The 19,511-nt window shown below is 40.2% G+C and overlaps 1 protein-coding gene across 1 annotated transcript; it reads left to right on the top strand.

The window, feature by feature from the left end:
• The first annotated feature begins 245 nt into the window (after positions 1 to 245).
• On the top strand, positions 246 to 19,420 carry MFSD6 (major facilitator superfamily domain containing 6). Its single transcript, XM_041403188.1, has 6 exons — positions 246 to 1,836; positions 6,813 to 6,910; positions 12,007 to 12,168; positions 12,708 to 12,806; positions 14,598 to 14,878; positions 17,225 to 19,420. Exons 1-6 carry the CDS (start codon positions 293 to 295, stop codon positions 17,405 to 17,407), a joined length of 2,367 nt encoding a protein of 788 aa, XP_041259122.1. The 5' UTR covers positions 246 to 292; the 3' UTR covers positions 17,408 to 19,420.
• Positions 19,421 to 19,511: the final 91 nt, after the last annotated feature.

Genomic DNA, 19,511 nt, shown 5'->3' with positions numbered 1-19,511 from the left:
ATGTTTTATTGCACCATGTAAAAGCTGATGTTGGGAGAACTTCACAGAACTGGTTATAAAACACATTTTTATTGATGTTACCATGTACCACTAGTCTAGACAAATGGCTTTTCCACCTTGAATACTGCATTTATTCCTCAGGAATATTACTTACAAGAAAGAAGCTGTCTTTGTCCTTGATGGCTGGCATTGCAGGTCTGCTCCCCTGTGGTACCTTAACCACCTTATGTTTTATTTGTTCACAGGGTAGTTCCTTGAGAGTCCACCAGATACTGGATGCTTGTGGTAAACCATGGCAGCTGATGATAAGGTGGCCATTCTAACTGACGACGAAGAAGAACAGAAGAGAAAGTATGTGCTTGCTGATCCTTTCAATGGCATTTCCAAGGATCAAGACTTGCCACCCAATAATGAATCCCCTTCGACAGAGACAACCACTGCCCCAGATGAAGAGCTGGATTGGTTAGAAAAGCACTGTGTCAAAATAAACAACGATCTTTTGATCTCAAAGGTCTTTTATTTTTTCTTCTATTCTGCGTATGGCTCTCTCTACCCCTTGCTGCCCGTGTACTACAAGCAGCTGGGTATGACACCCAGCCAGAGCGGACTTCTGGTGGGCATCAGGTACTTCATTGAGTTTTGCAGTGCTCCCTTCTGGGGAGTGGTGGCAGATCGCTTCAAGAAAGGCAAGATTGTCCTCCTGTTTTCGCTTTTATGCTGGGTTTTGTTCAACTTGGGCATTGGATTTGTGAGACCAGCCACCTTAAGATGTGTACCAAAGGGCCTTCCCCCTGCACATCCCACCAACGCAAGCAGCCTTTTAACAACAATTCTGCAAAACACCTCGGTGTCTTCTCCACTGACCACAGTGAGTGCTGCATCCCCGAAAGTTCGTGGGAGGAGAGACCTGGTCACTTCCACTTCAGTCACTTTGGAAACAACAGGGACACCTAATCCTGAAATAACATTCCTGATATCTACACAGAGCAATGGTGAGGATTTTACCTTGGAAAACAGTACCCATTTGATTTTGCAAAGCACCACCACTAGCCCAGCCTCACTAGGGAACACAACTCTGAGCACCACCCCAGCTTCCATCAGCACTAAGCCGATGCCTTCTGACCAAGTTGTGCTCGTTTATGATCAACAGGAAGTAGAGGCCATCTTTCTACTCATTCTGCTGGTTGTCATAATAGGAGAATTTTTCAGTGCTTCCTCTGTTACCATTGTGGACACCATAACTCTGCAGTACCTCGGCAAACACAGGGACCGCTATGGATTGCAGCGTATGTGGGGGTCTCTGGGCTGGGGGCTGGCCATGCTCTCCGTGGGAATTGGCATTGACTATACCCACACAGAGGTTGCCATTGAAGGTCAAGGATGTAAAGCTCCAGAGTACAAGAACTACAGGATCGTTTTCATTGTTTTTGGTGTCCTCATGACAATGGCGCTAATTGTGGCCACCCAGTTTCGTTTTCATTACGCGCACTTCAAGCAAGATGAAAATAAGAGAAAAGAGGTCGAGATCTCACAGGTGGACAGAAATGCCTCCAATGAATCTTCAGATAACACTCCTACCAGTATGAGCCAGTCGCAGTCTTTCAGTTTTTGGGACCTAATTAAACTGCTGTGCAGTATCCAGTATGGCTCCGTGCTCTTTGTGGCCTGGTTCATGGGGTTTGGATATGGCTTTGTGTTCACCTTTCTGTACTGGCACTTGGAAGACCTGAATGGCACCACCACTCTCTTTGGAGTTTGTTCTGTGCTCAGTCACGTGTCTGAGCTGACTGCCTACTTCTTCAGCCACAAACTCATTGAATTGGTTGGTCACATCAGGTAAGATGGCAGCAATCATTAAAAAGCTGTACAAAAAATGGTGACTGTCAGGCTCAGCCCTTGTGCTACAAAGTGAAACTCAAGCTAATTTTTTTTTTTAAATTCCTGCTCAGCTGTGTGGCTCACATGATGGATATTTTTTGGTATTTTAAGAGTTGAAATGCTCTGAAATTCTTGCTTTGCATCTGAGTTGCATGTTAGTTAGTGCTTTCTGCCTGGCACCATAACCTTTTGCAGATGGTTCCAGAAGATATCCTTGTTCCCTGATGCATCACTCTGAGATCTTTACAAATTGCCACCCACTCAAGGGTTGACTGTTTTGACATAAAAATACCATTAGTTTTTCAGTTTTTTTCCTGTGAGTAGCAGCATTGTGCAAACCCCCTGCTTTAGCCTAGTTCCCCTTGCAGGGCAGTTCTTTGCCCCCACAGTAGCCTGGAAGGGTGTCAGCTGCAGGCTGAGAGGAGAGAAGCTGAGCTGAGGAAACGAGGTGAGCACCTCCTGTGTACATGGCCTCGTAATCAGACTCTGGGTGTTGGCAGAATGAGGTTGCAGCCTGGCAGTGTCACTTACTAGTTCAGGGCTTGCTCTCCTCCTTGAGTTGCAGCAGTGTGTGTCAGCTGTGAAGTGAGATGGCTGCAGGGCTTGTCCTGTTGTTTTTGCCCTGTGTAAGTGAAAGCGACTGCTTCCAGCACATTAGTGAACATTGGTTTCCAGTAAAGTCACTAAATTGACTTAATAACCACATATTCTAAATCCCTCTACTACTCTTTAAAAAAAGCACAGCAGAGGAAAGATGGGGAAAACCTGAGTTAATGAAGCTGCAAAGGTGGTTTTTTTATATTTACTCAGGTATTCTGTGCATCTAAGTTCAGAGCTGTGTGTTGTTAGCATCATATCCTTTCCAAATGCCCAGTTTATAATCACAGTCATTGAGATGTATTTTTAAGCTGTTTGCACTGTTCTTTTTGTGTATTTTGTTCTTTGTTTTGCTTTTATTGGGATGAATATTGTTATTCATTTGGTCTCTACTAAAAATGTTTGAGATGTTTAACACAGTAATTTGAGAGATTACTTAAAAGATGGAGTTTTCTCTTACTTGAAACTGAGGAGGATCTCTTTACTTAGAGTTAGTCTTAATCTCTGAATTTGACAATAATTAGTAAGATAAAATGACACCTTGCATGCAAAGCCTGGAGGAAGGATAAGATGATGGAGGAGTGGTGAGAACAGAACAGATCACAGTCTTCATAGCTAAAGATAGCTTGGGTATGCTCTTTCAATGTATATTATAGTACAGAATTCAGGCTTAGACTTCAACTAAAGAATGAAAACCAAAGGAGTGGTAGGATTGTGAATAAGATGAAATAGAAGGGATGGGGGCATTGGCCAATGAAAAGAAGGATGATATATGGAATTAACTCCTTTTTTTTTTTTTTTTTTTTTTTGGCACTAGTAAGCCTGTGAAGCCAAGATTGGATCAAGATTGAATTGTTTAAACACTAGTCCCTGTTTGCTATGAAACAGCATTCTGCATACCTACACCTGGGAAATGCACATTAGTCATATTTTAGTGTTATCTAATGCTTGTGTTTAGTCATCACAGTTTGAGATGACTCCTCCTGGTTGCCTGCTGCCTTGTACTTTCTGAACTTTGTGTGTTTGAGAGGAAGCAAGCATTTTTTTTTCTTCCCCAAACAAATATGGATAGGAGTTCATAGTTCATCTTCTTTGACAGTTCTGTATATGTCTTGTCTGCTGCCTTCTAATGCAGATAATAATTTTCCTGTTAGGAATAAAATTCCAGTAGCCTCCAGCTCCATATCCTTAGCCAGAAGCATTTGGTGTTGATATTTTATCTATTTTTTAAAATCCTTTCTTATGGGTTGTTTGTCTTCTAGCTAGACATTCTTTCTGCAGTATTTGAATACTTACCATTCAGTCTTTCTTTCTGTGCTGTTTGAAGACAGGATAAGTACCAGAATTGCATGCATTGTCACTGTAGCAGGAAAACATGCTATTGAATGTCCTTTGTAGATCTGCAAGGAAATAGGCTTTACACCTTACCAGACTCAGTTTCCCTTTTCAAGTCTTAAAACCATTGTATGTGGTGGCATATAAAACCCTTACAACATTTTGAAACCTCTTATGTTTTCATAAGGTTTTAAAACTAATGTTCAAATTATTGTCCAAGCGTTTTATGCATGACCATATTAAATATATGCTGATTAAAATGCCCAGTTTCTAACTTCATTAGCTCTACTATTCATATACTTGTGCAGTGCATGTGTGCCTCTAGTGTTTCTTTGAGAGCATATTAGGAAGAAGTTCTTTACTGTGAAGAGGTGAGGCCCTGGCACAGGTTGCCAAGAGAAGCTGTGGCTGCCCCATCCCTGGAAGTGTTTAAGACCAGGCTGGATGGGGCTTTGAACAACCTGGCCTAATGAATGGTGTCCCTGCCTGTGGCAGAGGAGTTGGAATTAGATGATCTTTAAGGTCCCTTCCAACCCAAACCATCCTATAATACTATGACAAAAAAAAAATGTACAAAACTGGTTATGAAATATTTAGACCCCACCTGGTGTAGAAGCACTCAAAACTGCCAGTCACTTAAGAAGATGATGTCAAGCTCTGAAAATAACTTCCTACTTGAGGTTAAGCTAGAATGTGTTTGTCTGACCACAGTTCCAGCTTGTGAGCTTTTATGGGAAGCAGAGACTGGTAGTCATGGCTGTAAACAGCTTAGACTTCTTGTCACAAATATAGATTCAGTGCTTTAAATGTTTAACCTGTGAAGTGAGTATGGTGTCTCTGTGGGTGCTGCGTATACGGTTCATAAGGAACATCTGTTTACATTTTCCATTTAGGTATGATAAGGAGCCTAAGTGATTATTATAAATGCATTTTTGAAAAAACTCTGTAAATATACAAAAGTTTTTGTGTGACATACCACTCCAAAACCATATTTATAGAAATCTTCATAAACTGTAATTTACCTAAAACTCTGTAATATATTCTAACAAATTTAGAGGTAGAACCTGACTAAGTTGCTGCTCTTAAACTCTGAATCCTAATCTTTCTGCCAGTGTAACATATTGGAAAAACACAGGTAGGTGTGTGGTTAGTGATGATGGAAGAGCTCTGAAGCAGCAGGAGGTCACATCTCTGATCTGGCTGTGCTAGGGAACAGCTGAAATAGGAAGACAGTTCTTGGTGAACAGACAAAGTTTTTGCTAGACAAAAATGAAATTAAGCTGTCTAGAACTCATCCTAAACAGAGAGGTACATCTGTACTGCTGCTGAGGAAAAACAAATGTATAGGGTGAGGCCATTCCTTTGTATTCCTGAGAGTATGCATCACCCTGGGCCTTTCCAGTAGGGCAATGAAGACAAGAGCCTGGAGACCTTGTGAGTTGGCTTACCTTTTGAGGCTGATGTGTCCTGATACATTTCAGAAATGTGGTTGTACATAAGAGCTACATTAAGTTGTGGCTATGAAAGGAATCAAGTTATTTGTTTGGAGCAGAAGGCATTAATTAAAGGATGAGATGAAATTTATGATTCACAGCACAAAGAACAAGTTTGTTCTCATTATTGTATAACAGTGAACTTTTTCATGGCTTCCCATGTTTTCTTCCTTGAATGCCTGGGTTTTTGTTGCCTAAAGGCAGCTTAAACCAGCTATTCATGGACCTCACATGTATCTGGAAGCAACACAGCTTGGTTTGATGTATGACTGAGGGGGGATGACTTCCTGCCAGCTTGCCCTACTTGTTGAAAGTAAATTCATGTTGTTGTGAAATGCACAGGCCTTTTTTGATATCACTGACATGATAAAAACTCTGGTACTGGATTTTTCATTGTCGACATGTGTATTTGGAGACCTCAGATGTTGACAAGATGCTGTGTTTTTGTGATGGTGTCTCACTCTAGATTTTCCAGTGGTTCTGTACCATTTAATTAATTCTTGGTGTGCATTTGTAGAAAAACTAACTGAAAAAGCAGCACAAAGAATAGAGCCCTTTCACAAGGTCAGTGCTTCGCTTTAATTATCAATTGCATTTATTTCACTTATGCCAAACCAGGGTTCAAACAACAAGCCCTATTGGGACAACAAATTATCCTCGTCCCTGAAAAAAAATCTTTGAAGGTTGCAATAGCACCCTTTTCAAGCTGTAAACATGTTTTCAATTAAGTCTTTGTTTCCCAAGATCCATCTAAAAATAAGAGGAAGATGGCTGGATGAATGAGCACCCCAGAGGGAAGCTATGCTAAATCTAAGAACTGGAAGGGAAGAGTCATCAGGTTAAATGTGCAATGGGAAATGCACTTCACAAATAGGCTTTGTATTTCATTGTTTAAAAGCTGTTTTAAGAGGTTTTGTTGGGTTTTTTTCTCTAAATTCTGAGATGCAGCATCTGCTGCTTTTCAACAGGATGGCTAAGTTTTATCCTGAGGCATGTTGTTATAAACCATATTGCTTCTGTGGGATGTGTTTTAGAGTAGTTCTGAGCAGTTTGCAGATACTGGGACTATAAACTTATATTAATTGGGTTAAAATTAATTCCTTTAATACAAACCTGCTCCAGGCTTTCATTGAAATGGCAGAATGAATCTCTGGATGATTAGAAAAGCAGGTTGTTTGGAAAGGATGTTGAATGCACTCAGAAATTCTCTGAAACACAATCCCGTTTAGAGTGTGGCATAGAAGTACAGAGCTCAATTAAAAGCTCGGTGGGTTTGCTGTCTCTTTGATTTATTTTTTTTTCTATTAGGATTTTGAATGTGTTGAATGGGCAGGAGGAGAGTTTATGTTTGGGTGTAGGACTTGAAGAATATATTTTCTGTTGAGCAAATGCTTTAGACTGGCAAACTGTATGCATGCAAATAACTTCTAAATTGGTAAGCTGTATTATAACATACCAGAAAGGGAAAGTGCAGCCTATCCTGACTTCTCCTTTCTTTATTTCCTTTAGAGTGCTTTATATTGGCCTTGCCTGTAACACAGCACGATACATCTACATCTCGTACCTGGAAAATGCCTGGACGGTTCTTCCGATGGAAGTGCTTCAAGGTAAGACCTTCCAGCACAAGATCAGGTGCTTCCATTTACCTTGTTTTCAAGTGAGCTGTGATTAAGTAAAAAATGTGGTATTTCTCTATTGTAATACCACAAATACCCCAGAAGATGAAGTTTCATAAAACACATAAACCATTGCTGTTTATCCTGGGAAATATTTGATGTTAAAAGGGTGGGTGTGCATTTGATTGTGCACAGTTCTCTGCTTATTCAAACAGAACTGTGTGAGACCAACACACCCTTTAAATAAATAAAGAGACAGAAGCATGAGCTGCAAGGGTACACACCTACTGCAAATCCTGTTTGGTGATAAATGTGAATGTCATTAAATGCCAGAGGTTGCAGTCCTTGAAAGGATGCCGCAAAAAATCTCCAAACATAGTCTGGGTCATTCTGTCTCTGTTAGCATATTTCAGTTTTCCAGTTCCATCAGTACTTTTAGATGATAGAATTTTTGTTTTAATAGCTACAGCAGAAGTTCTCTCAATAGCTTTCTGAATGCTAAGACAGCTTCTTTAAGAGACATGCCCTTTCACAAACTTATTTACAAGGACAGAGGTGTGGTCTATTGACAAGTAACTTGAGTCCTGTTTTCAAATCCTGTTGTAGAAGTCTGTAAGAACTTCAGTGCAATGTTAAAGTATACATTGTTCTAGCTTAGTTTTTATGACCTTTTTTGTGTCTTCTTCGTGACCTTTTTTTGTGGTGGGTATCACTTCTCAAAACCATGAAAAAGTGGAATTGTTTTACTTTCTTCAATATTTGAAGAGTACCATTTTTTTACCATCTTTTTAAAGCCTATATTTTGGTTTTATGCAATAATATTTAGAATTTTTTCCACAGATTATACTTAGAAATTTCATTCTTCTGTATGCAGCATAACTTGAATTTAAATTAACTTTTTCTACTATACTTACAGAAGTCTTTGTAAGGTAGGCTTTGAGTTACAAAATGCCATTAGAGAGTACTGTGTGGATCTCTACATACACACAGAGAGATCCATTTGTGTCCTGGCTCCTTAACATTCTGAGCTAACAAAACCAAGTTATTATATTATAATTGCCACAACAGCAAGCTTCTGAATTTTCTCATTAAAAAAGCTCCCAAACAACTATTGAATTGATGCTTATTGTTCATACCAAGTGTTAAAATAGGAACATGTTAGAAAGAACCTGAAGAATGAGTATGTGTTATACTCTCACCTGCTCAAACATCTGGCGAAAACAAATGATGAATACAAAGCTTTGGATGTTGCCTTTTAGGTAATCCTGTTTTAAAGATATCCCATATCAAAATACAGGAAAAACCCCTTTTGGTTTCACCTATACAGCCATAAGTTTGTGCCTGGAAGTATCCTATAAGTCATGGCTGAAAAAGATGTTTCTTGTACTTTGCATGTGGTTTTTATTCTGCTGAAATTTCAATATGAATTACACAATGCATAGGTTTGCCTTTGCATACAGCAAAGTATACAGTACCCAAATCCTGAGTAATTGAGATTTGAAGAAAAAGTAAGGACCTTCAGAATAATACTTTGTCATAAATGTATCTGCCAGATGTTACCATATTTAGCCACTGCTGAATCATGGGCTCCTTGGTTAATCTGGCTATTTGCAGTTATTTATAGTCAGCAAATGAGAGAGCTAAACCCAAACTAAACCCACGCACAGCTCCCCCACCCAGCCCCAGGTCTCTGTGTTCTGTGTGCCCTTTTCAGCCTGCATCAGACGTCATTTGGTGGTCCCTGATGTCCATGGGTGCCCCGTGTGTGTCTAACCACTGGCCCTGCATTTGTGGGATTCCAGTCATCTCATTCAGTTTTGCCAAATGGGAGATCAAGGTTATCTTTTGAGAAGTACTGCTGACTTCCCCCCCCTCATTTATTCATTCCCTTCCTGCTCTTACCAGTTTTCATCTTTTCTAGAGTTGTTATTCTTTTTCTACAGCAGTTCCAAGTCCTGTTTCTTTGTGCTCTGCTTTCTCTCCTATATAACCGCTGTATTGTCAGTGGCAGTAAGAAGTGATACCTTAATGAAATTTGGTGAGGTGAAAGCTCTTACTTTTAAGTGAGCTTGTTGACAGAGGGAAGCAAGCATTGTAGCTGTTTTCTCTATGTAAGGATTGTATTGAAAACCAGAAAAGAGTAAATTGTGTACAACATGTGGGCACCATGTGGGCCATCAAGTTGACGGGTCTTTGAAACCCCTCGGTGAAGTCCTTGCTCTAATTGTGCAGAACATTTTTCCAGGAAGCTGTCATATTCTATGTAAGCTCCAGTTCCATCAGCTCAGAGGGGTTTTAAGGCTAACAGAAGTTTTAGTTGACTTCTGTAAAAAATGTATTTTTCTGTTTAATATGTTTCTGCAATACAAGCAGGATTATCCCCGTGTGCTGTTGCTGAAGGGCATGGAGACCTTTGTGGAAGATGACTCTGCAGACTGTGTCTATTGATTGTAATAAGAACCCTGCTATGTTCCAGCTGCTGTTTGTAGATGGGATGAGGACATTGTACTCTCAAAGGAGTAAATGAGGAGATTTAAACTCACTTCTCAATCCAAAGTTTTCAACCACTATGCTGTATTGACTTGCACAGGCAATTTATGAAAATCAGAGCTAAGGCTGAATCTGTAATAACTGAAGATTTCAAGACATCCTTGTAAAGCATATATATCTATATATATTGCACACAAGCAGTCTTGTTCATTTGGCACTTAGCTGATAAAGTTTTGCTATGCTAGTTAGCTGCAATTTATTGTTCCAGGGCACTGGTCCAGGTTCTCTGATAACAGCTATGCTAGCTCACCAATTTGCATGACAGGAATTTTTTCTAAATTACAAAACTGTCTTGTTAACCTGAAAATGAGCTGTTTTCACTTGGCAGTTGCTCAGCAAACTCCAAAACAAGTACTATTCTAAGTCTAGAGAGCAAAGAGTTTAGCCTTTGGCTGACAATAATTATGATACATATTTCTCTTTAAATAAATTTGGATCCCCAAACCTTCAGCTCACGGTTTATGTATGAATTATCCTAAATTCACTAAAATTGTAAGCATCACTCTAGGGTTGCTGCACTTGTTGGAACTGTTGTGCAGATGATGAAATGGTGGTTAGTGGTTTTAGCAAATGATGTCACAATATATATAGTGAGCAACTTCTTTTAAAAAGAATTGTGGTTAGCAGTAACAGTAATGCAGACCAGACTTCTTATGTAAGTTGTGGTAAAAACTGTGTCAAATAGTTACTATTGTATAAATAATTATGATAAAAATCACATTATTAATGTACTCATACTAAAATAAAAAGGCTGTGCCTTTAAAGGCAAGTGTAGTGAGTTGATTTAAAGGTATGGATTTGTTTTCAGAGAAACTGAGAACACTGTGTTCTAGTGGGGCTTTCACTGCTAAAGATGAAAACATTCAAGAACCTGTTGGTTAAGTTATGGCCTTTTGTGTTCAGGCAAACTCAGTTCAAATAATTTCTGATGTGTTTTTTATTTGCCTGGCTTTAAGAATTGACTTGCTCCTAACAGCCAATAAAACTGCATGTTTTATGTTAATTGATGTACTTTCTGAACCAAAACCACTTTACCTATTTTAAATTAGCTCTGCTTTGTTATTGGGACAGCTCTTGGTTGCTATTTGCAATGCATCCATGCATCTGCATTAAAGAAAGTAGAGACTCAGTGAGTTTTGAAACTCTAAGATTTTTGCCTAGAAAATCTGTGAGTTTTAAAGCCTTAAACTATAAATGGTAAGGTAATGCAGACTCATTTTAATGCAAGCTTTTTGTTTTTCAAGACAGTGATGTTCTAGTACCAAAACCTTGTGAGAGAGATAGATGCACATATATATGTGTAATACCCAAAGCTTGAGGAGTTTTGGGTTTGATTTTGAGTGAATTTGACCTGGACAGCCATGTTAGATGTGTATACCTGCACTATATCAATTTCATATAGTGCTATTTCTCATTTCACCTAAGCAATATCCACATTATTCTGTATGTTATGAAAATGTGTTTTCTTGCTCTTAGGAGTCTTCAGCCCAAATGCCTAAGTAACTATTGATTGTCCAACTGTTCATTACTAAGTCAAGTGTAGAGGACAGAAACATGTTGACTGAATCATCAGTTGTGCCAATATTTGTTTAAAACTGAGGCGGCAGAGCTTAAGAATTGGTAAACTGTGATGACTATTTTTAATACCTCTGAAATAAGGAAAAAAAATTCCCACTCAATCTGAGGGTGGCAAAACAGTTCAGGTTTATTTAATGTGTGATGAACTACAAAACTGTTTTGTTTTTCTAACTTCTCCACAACCCTGCCTTTTCCTGTCCTGTTCTTCCCCACTCCACCCCAGGCAGGTGCTCCAAGGTGAGGGCTCCACCTGCAGCCAGCCTCCCACACTGACGGTCATGTGCTCACTGTCCTTTAGCTCTCCTGCAGGAGGAAAAAGTGATCCCAACCCCGAATCTGCTGGGCAGACACTTGAATGGTCTCTGCTGGGGGCTGGGACTGCCACGGGGCCGTGCTTGGTGGCACTGAGGACTGGGGCTGCCGTGGGGCCATGGTTGGTGGCACTGAGGACTGGGTTTTTGTGGAGAGTAAGACGGGCAGGAGGGGATTAATTCTTGCCTATGAAATGGCATGGATATCTCTGATACTGTCTGGATTTTATGACTTTTGTGCTGCCTTCACTGTGGTGGTAAGGACACTGCTGAGAGGCATCAATGCTTTAATTGCCTGCAGCTTATGAAACTGGGATTGTATTCCAAAGGCCCTGGGTCACTATGAAGACACAATGAATCTGGCAGAGAGACTTGTCTCCCTAGGGACTGTGTCTCCAGAAGAGAACTGAGGTCATCTTAGAGGGAGAAAGAGCTTTTGACAGGCTCTGCAGAAGGAGTTGTCCTGTCTCTGTGGCTTGGTTGCCACTATCACACTACCAAAAGCTGATTTGTACTTCACAGATAGTTGCCACTGGAGGGTTTTTGTTGTTTTTCTCTCTGTGTGCTCCAGCTGGTGAGTGCAGTGGCTCAGATGTTGTGCTGGCACCCTGTGGCCCTGGTGCTCCTGACAATGTCTGCTTTCTGCAGGTGTCACACATGCAGCTATCTGGGCAGCCTGCATCTCGTACCTGAGCGCGGCCGTGCCTCCGGAGCTGAGGACGTCGGCACAGGGAATACTGCAAGGTCTCCACCTGGGGCTGGGCAGAGGATGTGGAGCCATGGTTGGAGGGGTTTTGGTCAATTACTTCGGTAAGGAAAAGTAATAGTGAAAATTTTAATTTATTCTGTCAGCTTTAAACTTCTTTATGCTGTAGGTATTGTTATATGTTAAGGAGTTATGCACTTTGTATACAGGATCATAGAACTTCTAAGGCTGGGGAGGGCCCTCAGATCTCCAGTTCAGGCCCCTGATCAAAGCAAGGTCAGCACTGCATTCAGACCAAATTGCTCATGGCTTTTTTCTGTCAGTGTTCCAGAATGATTCAATATGTTACACCTAGATATTTTCATTATTATGTTGAATACCTGACCTCATCTGTAAGATGAATGAATCCTTTGTGAGAGAATAGGTTGATAGTGTAAAGCCTCTCAAACAAATGAGAATCTAATTACTTGCTTAAAAATCCTTTACAAAGCCTGTTGAAGAAGTGATGGGGGAGGAAAATGTAATGAAACAAGCTAATAAGAGTCTACATGGGCAATATGTAGCCAAGAAGCACATAATGCTGACTCATTTTATTTTATTAAGTAAGTAGCTTCTCAATTTAGGAAAAAAAATCTCATTACAGGTCCTGCTGCCACATTCAGAGGAATAGGGATGGCTTGTTTAGTGATTCTGCTTCTGTTTGCACTGATCCAGTGGATGTTGGTTCCTGATGAAGAAGAAGGTAAATGTTCATGTCATAGAGACATTACAGAATTAGAAGTAGTGAAAAAAAGATCTCTCTGTAGCTGCTCCTGCAGCTTTACTTTTTTATGTTTGGCGTCTTAACTCAACTGATTTTGACAAAACAGTTCATTTTCAAGTGGGAAGTTTTTGTCCTGAGCAATGAAGAAATTGAAGTGGTATGCTGCTGCTGCTGCAAAAGGGCAGCATTGGGTTCTTGAGTGTCCATAGAAGGAAAGCATGATCGATTTTGCTGCCTGTACATCCTCTCAGTTCTGAGAATCCTTAGGTTAGTCTTCACAGCTGTAGTGAGTCATTTCAGTTGCATCAATTCGTTAAGGTCACCTTAATCCCACTTTGTGCTCTCATATTCTGCCAGTTGAAGCCACCTGATAGAAGTTGTAGAGGTGGTTTCAGAGGGCAAAAAATTTTATTGATTTTTTTTTAAAACCTGAGATATCTCCCCTCTGGTGGAACTTGAACTTTTAAATCTCTGTCTTCATCAATATAAAGGCTAACCAGAAACTAAATACTTGGAGCAAAGTTAGAGGTTTACCATGAATATAATTCTTAAAAGGACAATAAAACTCTGGCTAACTGTGAAAAGTCATGAATTTTTGAGCTGCTTTTTACCCAAATACTTTCCAGTATGAGTTTTGAGGATGAAATGAAAGTTAGTTTTCTTTAGCTGGAATATTAAATTAACTAGTTATCAAGCTGCCTGTACTGAAGTGTTCAAATATGTATTTTGCTAGTAATTTCTTCACCTGTGTTCAAATTATAATGGCAAAAAATGGAAAGGTGAAAAGGCAATTTGCTGCTTCACTTTCCCATCAGCATTCAGTTAATTACACATGAATCTACAAAAGGCCAGTTTGTTCATAGTGGCCTTGTTCTCTTTGTTTCTGTCTTTGGTTTCCATTTAATACACACTACCCATTTTAACAGTGTGTATGTTAATTTAAAATATTACAGTAATTAGGCTTCTTTCAAGCAGACCAGTTGGATGAGTAAAATGAAGCATGTGGTCAAGTGTGTACAGAATTAGTCTCTTCATTTCTTCACTCCTTGAGAACATCCAGCCCTTGCTTAAAATACCCAGTACTATCTAGGAGTTTGTAAACCAAATGTAATTTTATAATTTTGAAGGAAAAGATGTTCTTAATCTGTAAAATATTTTCTTTGGGAATTTTTTTTTTCCAAAGTTTACAGAATATGTTTTTACAGAGAGCACAGAGCTATTGCTGAAAATATCCCACTTTTACTAAAAATCTGTTTCATTATTTTTGCATGAATACTCTGGCTCCTCAAAATTGTAAGGCACATTGGGTTGGGTCATGGCAGTCATTTTATGGATGACATTTCAAGATAGTTACGAAAACTATTACAGTTTATTGGAAGACCTGAGATGTAAAGGTCTCTTGGGAGGATTTCTTCCTTTACCTGAAACTCTTTGACAGATACTTTGTGTCTTCACTGTCACCATCCTCCATTCTTGTCTCACTAACTGCATAACTCCATAGGAACTCTTTGCTGAGGACAGCTGGAGTTTTTCGTGCTCCTCAGCCCCCGTGCAGTGGCACAGCAGCCGCTCTCATCAGGCACCACCACGTTTCCCTAACCAGACTGTGCCGTGTCTGGCTCCTGGTGGCTCGTGCCAGTGTTCTGCTTTCAGGGCAGTGATAACCACAGTGTGAAAGCAAGGAACACTTCATGCTCATTGTCTGCTTCAGGGTTGTTCTTTTTTTAAGCTTGTTGGCTTTGCCAGTGATGATTTTGTTTTAAACTTCAGAAAAGACAATGCTGGCGGAAAGGATTCCAGTGCCTTCCAGTCCTGTTCCCATAGCAACTATTGACCTTGTGCAACAGCAGTCGGAAGATATCATGCCTCGGACTGAGCCCAGACTCCCTCCAAAGAAAACTAAGCACCAGGAAGAGCAAGAGGATGTGAACAAGCCTGCCTGGGGCATCAGTTCTTCTCCATGGGTCACCTTAGCTTATGCTGTCTACCAGATAAAAGAGATGGTTAAACTATCCAAAACCAATCCCACTCCTGAGAATCAGCCTTTACAGGTAATCTTCTAATGTTCAGGAAGTTCTTATGTAATTTTAGCTGCTTTAAAAACTTTATAGCTCTGTAAATCTGTTAGTACCTGGTAGGTATTTTCTGTCAGCTTGTAGTAAAACTGGACTTGTGACACAGTAGATGAAATACTGCATGAAATAGAGTTGTTTTCTGTGTATAATGTAGCAGGAATAACTTTGCAAGTAGTATCTTCCTGAAGGTGGTAGGAGAAGAGACACAGAAAGGGACTTTATTTTACAGATTTGGATATATTTGGATTCCCTTTAAGTTTACATTTCTTTTCATATTAGCTGGAATCTGCAGGTTATGCATTTTGTAAAACTTACAAGGTGATAATTGAACACGAAGATACACAGCTTCTTAACAGACTGTAAAATTATTTTTATTTACTTTTAATAAGATGATGCTGTCAGACACGTGTATGGTTGCTGATTGGATACAGAACCTTCTTTTCAAATTAAGTTAATCTCTTTTTTACCTAGAGTTACACCAGGTAAGAGCCATCCTGGGACTGAAAAATATCTGGTGGCTGGTGCTTACTGTGCACCATTACCCTTCTGTTCAGTCTCCCCACAGAGCAGCTTGCAATAGCGGCCTCAGTGGTTGGATGGGCTTGGATCTTGAACTTGTAATGCTCTGGCCATGCCTTTCCAACTGGAGCTGGAGCACACTGCTAAGCCAAGTAGGGAGGTGCTGTCAGTCAGGGTTTGGAACAGCAGGGTCAGTCTCAGCCCTGTGTTTACCTGTCTGAAGTTCAGGGTGGGTGAGGTTCCTTCTTGCACCCAGTAGGCGTAAACACAGAAATGCTTTTTCCACAAGTGCTGTCTTTAGAAATGGGTAATTTGGGATGTGAATGTGAATCAGCAGAGCTGGGTGTAGGAATTTCACCTGGTCAGTGACCTCCTGCCTTTCTTACTTGACGTTATTCTTGGAAATGTGTTAGAGGCAGGCTTTAGGTTGGCTGGGGGGTTTGTTTGTTTTTGACCTTTCCAGAGTCAAAGAATGTGAGCTGAAGATACCACAAAGTCTCTGACATCAAACTAATGTGTCCAAACAAACTGCTCAGTTTCCCATTGGTTCCGTCCTCAGGTTAGTGTAAGCTGCTCTCTGTTAAATCAGAGCAAAGAAGTTACACAGAACTCAGGCCATGAACATGGCAAGAAAATAATGTTTTGCAGGTGTGTGGTGTCTGAGAGTGGCTTGTCCAGCACTGCCAGACACGACCCAGCTGCTTCCCTGAGCACTGTGAAGTGCCAGAAGGGAAGCAGCCTGTTCTCTATGGCACATGTTCCCTTCACAATGCTTTTATTCCTGTAAAAATCCAGTGCTGATACAAAAGTACTTCTTGACAATGTGCCAAAATTCAGTGCACCAAGAAAATGGTACCATTTTCTTTGTCACATGTATTCTCCAGAATTTCTTGTCTCTGTTTCAGTGCTCCAGGAAGACAAACTTGCTTCAAAATATTTCAGGTTTTGTGCTCAGTCATTTATTTTAGACTGATGATATTAAAATACTGAAACTAGGAAAAGGCTGCCAAGCTGTCTTACTAAATTTGTTAAATAGCTTCCTTAAAATGAAAATCGATCATTTGGAAGAAGGGTCAGTGCACAGAGAATCAGTGACAAAAATGATTCCTTCTTATTTCATTAAGATTTTGGATCAGTTTTGCTTCTGCTTGCTCATAGTCCTTCAAACAAAGGGACATACTAGCCTTATTCTCTATGCTTCAGTGCAAAACAAATAATCATAGGCAGTGCATCATCTTCTAATGAAATGTGTTAGTGTGGAGATTTGCTGTTTCAGCCCTGGGAATGTAACTGGTGCTCTTAAGTTCCCTGATAAGGCTTGTTTGAGAGGACTGGATAGATTTGTACATCAATACAGCAAAAATTCTGCCAGTTAGAAAGTCTCAGCAGTATCTTGGGGAGGATGGGATCAACTGAGAAAAGCTGTACAGAAGAAGTGCAGGGGAAAAAGAAAAGTTATAGACTTGCTTAGTCAAAAGAATTATCTTGTCTAAACACTTTGAAGTTCAGTTAATTGTTTTTTTCCCCTTGAAACACAAGTTTGTTTTTTGCATGCTTCTTGGGAAAGTGCAGTTAGGAAAAGATATGGAAGGTAAGCTGCTGTCTGCTTGCTATTAGTGTCATCTGGATTTAAATGTACTACTTTTGCTTTGCTGCTTTAAATTTGACTTGTTATGTTGCATTCAAAGCAAGTGCTTTGTGACGTTCCAGCAGTGCCTGAATGCATCTGGGGGGTGCCAGTGGGGACAGTGCCCTGAGTATTTATGTTGACTTTTTGTATGTAATCCTTTCCCCTCTTTTTAGAAAACCAATGAGAATTGCAGTGCTTCATCAGCCAGCTCAGCAAGACAACCCCAAAATCCAACAGATTCTGAGCAGTCCAGAAATTGTTCGGCACCAACACCTACAGCACCATCAGATTCCCAAGCAGATGGCAACCATGTGGTGTCAGATCATGCTGCTCAGCCTGCTGCTGCAGGGCCCTGAGATGCGCTCATCTTACCAAATCCAGTGCATGGAATTCTGCTTCTCACCTGGGAAACGCTGGAGTAGGAGCTCAAAAGTAGGACTTCCTTCATCTTAACAATCATAATGTGATGCAGTGCAAGCTTTTAACTATATAAAGAATATTCATATGACTACACAGAGCAACATGAGCAGGGAGGCCAAAAGGTCGGATTCTTGAGGGAAGTGATGTGGCCAGATATAATGGTAGGAAGAATTCTCAGCTGCTTTGCTAAAGCTGAGTCAAGTGCTAGGAAATTTCTTTGCCATCTGTGGAAGAAAGGGAGTTCGCTCCTCATTTGTTGAGGCACAGTGTGTCTGACTTGATTGGATAATTTTTTTTTCTTTAAATTTATTCCCAAATCAAAATTAAATTACTTTTTAAGAGAATTTCCCTGAATAGTCTATCAGAAAATACCAGATCTAATAATTCTAGCAATGTCATGAAACTGTCTCTGGAAAGATTTCTCAGAAACAGAGTAGCTTAAGAAAGCGTACGTTAATATTACGGTGAGGGATGAAGTAAACCACGTGCATATTCAAAGAATATGTTTTTGATGCTAATGTTCTGTTGTTTGAGATAGAAGTTTAGTTCTGCAAAGCAAAGGTTTTGAAAAGGCATTTTAGTGCAACACAAAAGCTGGAGGAAAGCTTCTGAAGAAGTTACCCTGTGTGCTTGCAGCCCTGCAGGTGGGCATAAGGTGGTGTGCATTTGGGTAATTTTAGGTTTGATGTTATATTGAGACAAGAATCTTTGATCCAGATTGCACAGCCTGAGATTGATCAATGATCTTTTTGGGTTTTTTATTTCATCATCTATACAGGGGTTTATTTAATGCAGTGTAGTTATTATGGTTATTTATTAAGAAAACAGTAAGCTTTAAGTGCCTAGGGAAGGTGGGGGGGTAGGGAGGAATCACCTAAAAATCTTAAATGTTTAGGATTATAGGGGCAAAGTAGTGAATGCAGAAATCAAGTAGAGTGAGAGATTCTCAGGAGGAAGCAAATGTAACTCAACTGCAGTATGTTTAGGAAGTTACTTTGCCCAATGTCAAGACACTGGAGGACTTTGGATTATGTTTTGTTATGATTCTTAATACTGTCTGCAGCCAGCTTGTGCTGGTGCATAGTGAAAATTGCTGCTGGAGGGAAATCCTTGGGCTCAGGGAAGAGTCGGGGGGGTTTAGTCAGGACACTGTTGTGGCCCGTTTTCTTAGATGAGCAGCTTGTTCCTGGGAGATCCTGAACACTCTGCTCCCATGGGACTGGGGAGCACTGCTCAGCTGCCCTCCTGGAAGTGAGATGTGTGTGAGGTACGAGGCCTTCTGTGGGGAAGGTCTGGGGGACTGAGCCAGAGGCAAGGCCAGCAGGAGCCCAGAGTCAGGGAGAGGAAGGTGGCAGCAGCTGAGCAGGAAAAGGGGTGCACAGGTTTACCCACTTTGACATCTGTTAGCTTGACTGAAGGGGTGTCCCGTAGCTGTGCTTTAGCTGTGCTTTTAGAACAACCCACGTTCTGGCAGTGCCTGGGACCAACACCATAGACAATAAAAAGAAACATCAATGACTAGCCACTAGTTACTTTTTTTGCACTTGAACTTAAATGTACTGTACTCACATAAATCCTCATGACTTGTCTAAGTGTCCTTTAAAATCAGAAATGTATTTATTGTATGTTTGTATAACTTGGGGGAGAACTAAAGACTGAACAGGTGACAGGACAGAAGGATGCTAAAAATCATCTTGAGGCTAACCAACCATTTGTTGAGTTCATGCTGTATGGTGTTACCTCAGCTGCTACTGCATAGCACCTGGATTGTGAAGTGAAGAGCTTGTACACTGTGTTTACACTTCAGAATTGTGTATTTGAAATGCCTGCTCTTTTTGGAATTGTATAGTCATTCTATGTTGCAAAATGGACATGTACACCTGGATTTTGATATTTGTGAAACTGTAAAAACTGTGGTAAGAAATATAAAATATCCATAACATATTTAATACATGAATCTTTTATTTGTTCATATTAGTGTCAGCAGTGAACATAACCAACCTGAAGTAAAAATAATTCAGTGATAATGACTTTTTACTA

Source organism: Onychostruthus taczanowskii, unplaced genomic scaffold, assembly GCF_017590055.1.
Source record: "Onychostruthus taczanowskii isolate IOZ18803 unplaced genomic scaffold, ASM1759005v1 scaffold20, whole genome shotgun sequence".
NCBI lineage: Eukaryota > Metazoa > Chordata > Aves > Passeriformes > Passeridae > Onychostruthus > Onychostruthus taczanowskii.
This window is presented reverse-complemented; position numbering and strand designations above follow the sequence as displayed.

Coding starts and splice junctions, on each gene's coding strand:
- MFSD6 (XM_041403188.1), top strand. CDS start 293: ATGGCAGCTGATGATAAGGTGGCCATTCTAACTGACGACGAAGAAGAA. Junction 1,837..6,812: donor GAATTGGTTGGTCACATCAG/GTAAGATGGCAG, acceptor TATTTCCTTTAG/AGTGCTTTATATTGGCCTTG. Junction 12,807..14,597: donor GGTTCCTGATGAAGAAGAAG/GTAAATGTTCAT, acceptor TTTAAACTTCAG/AAAAGACAATGCTGGCGGAA.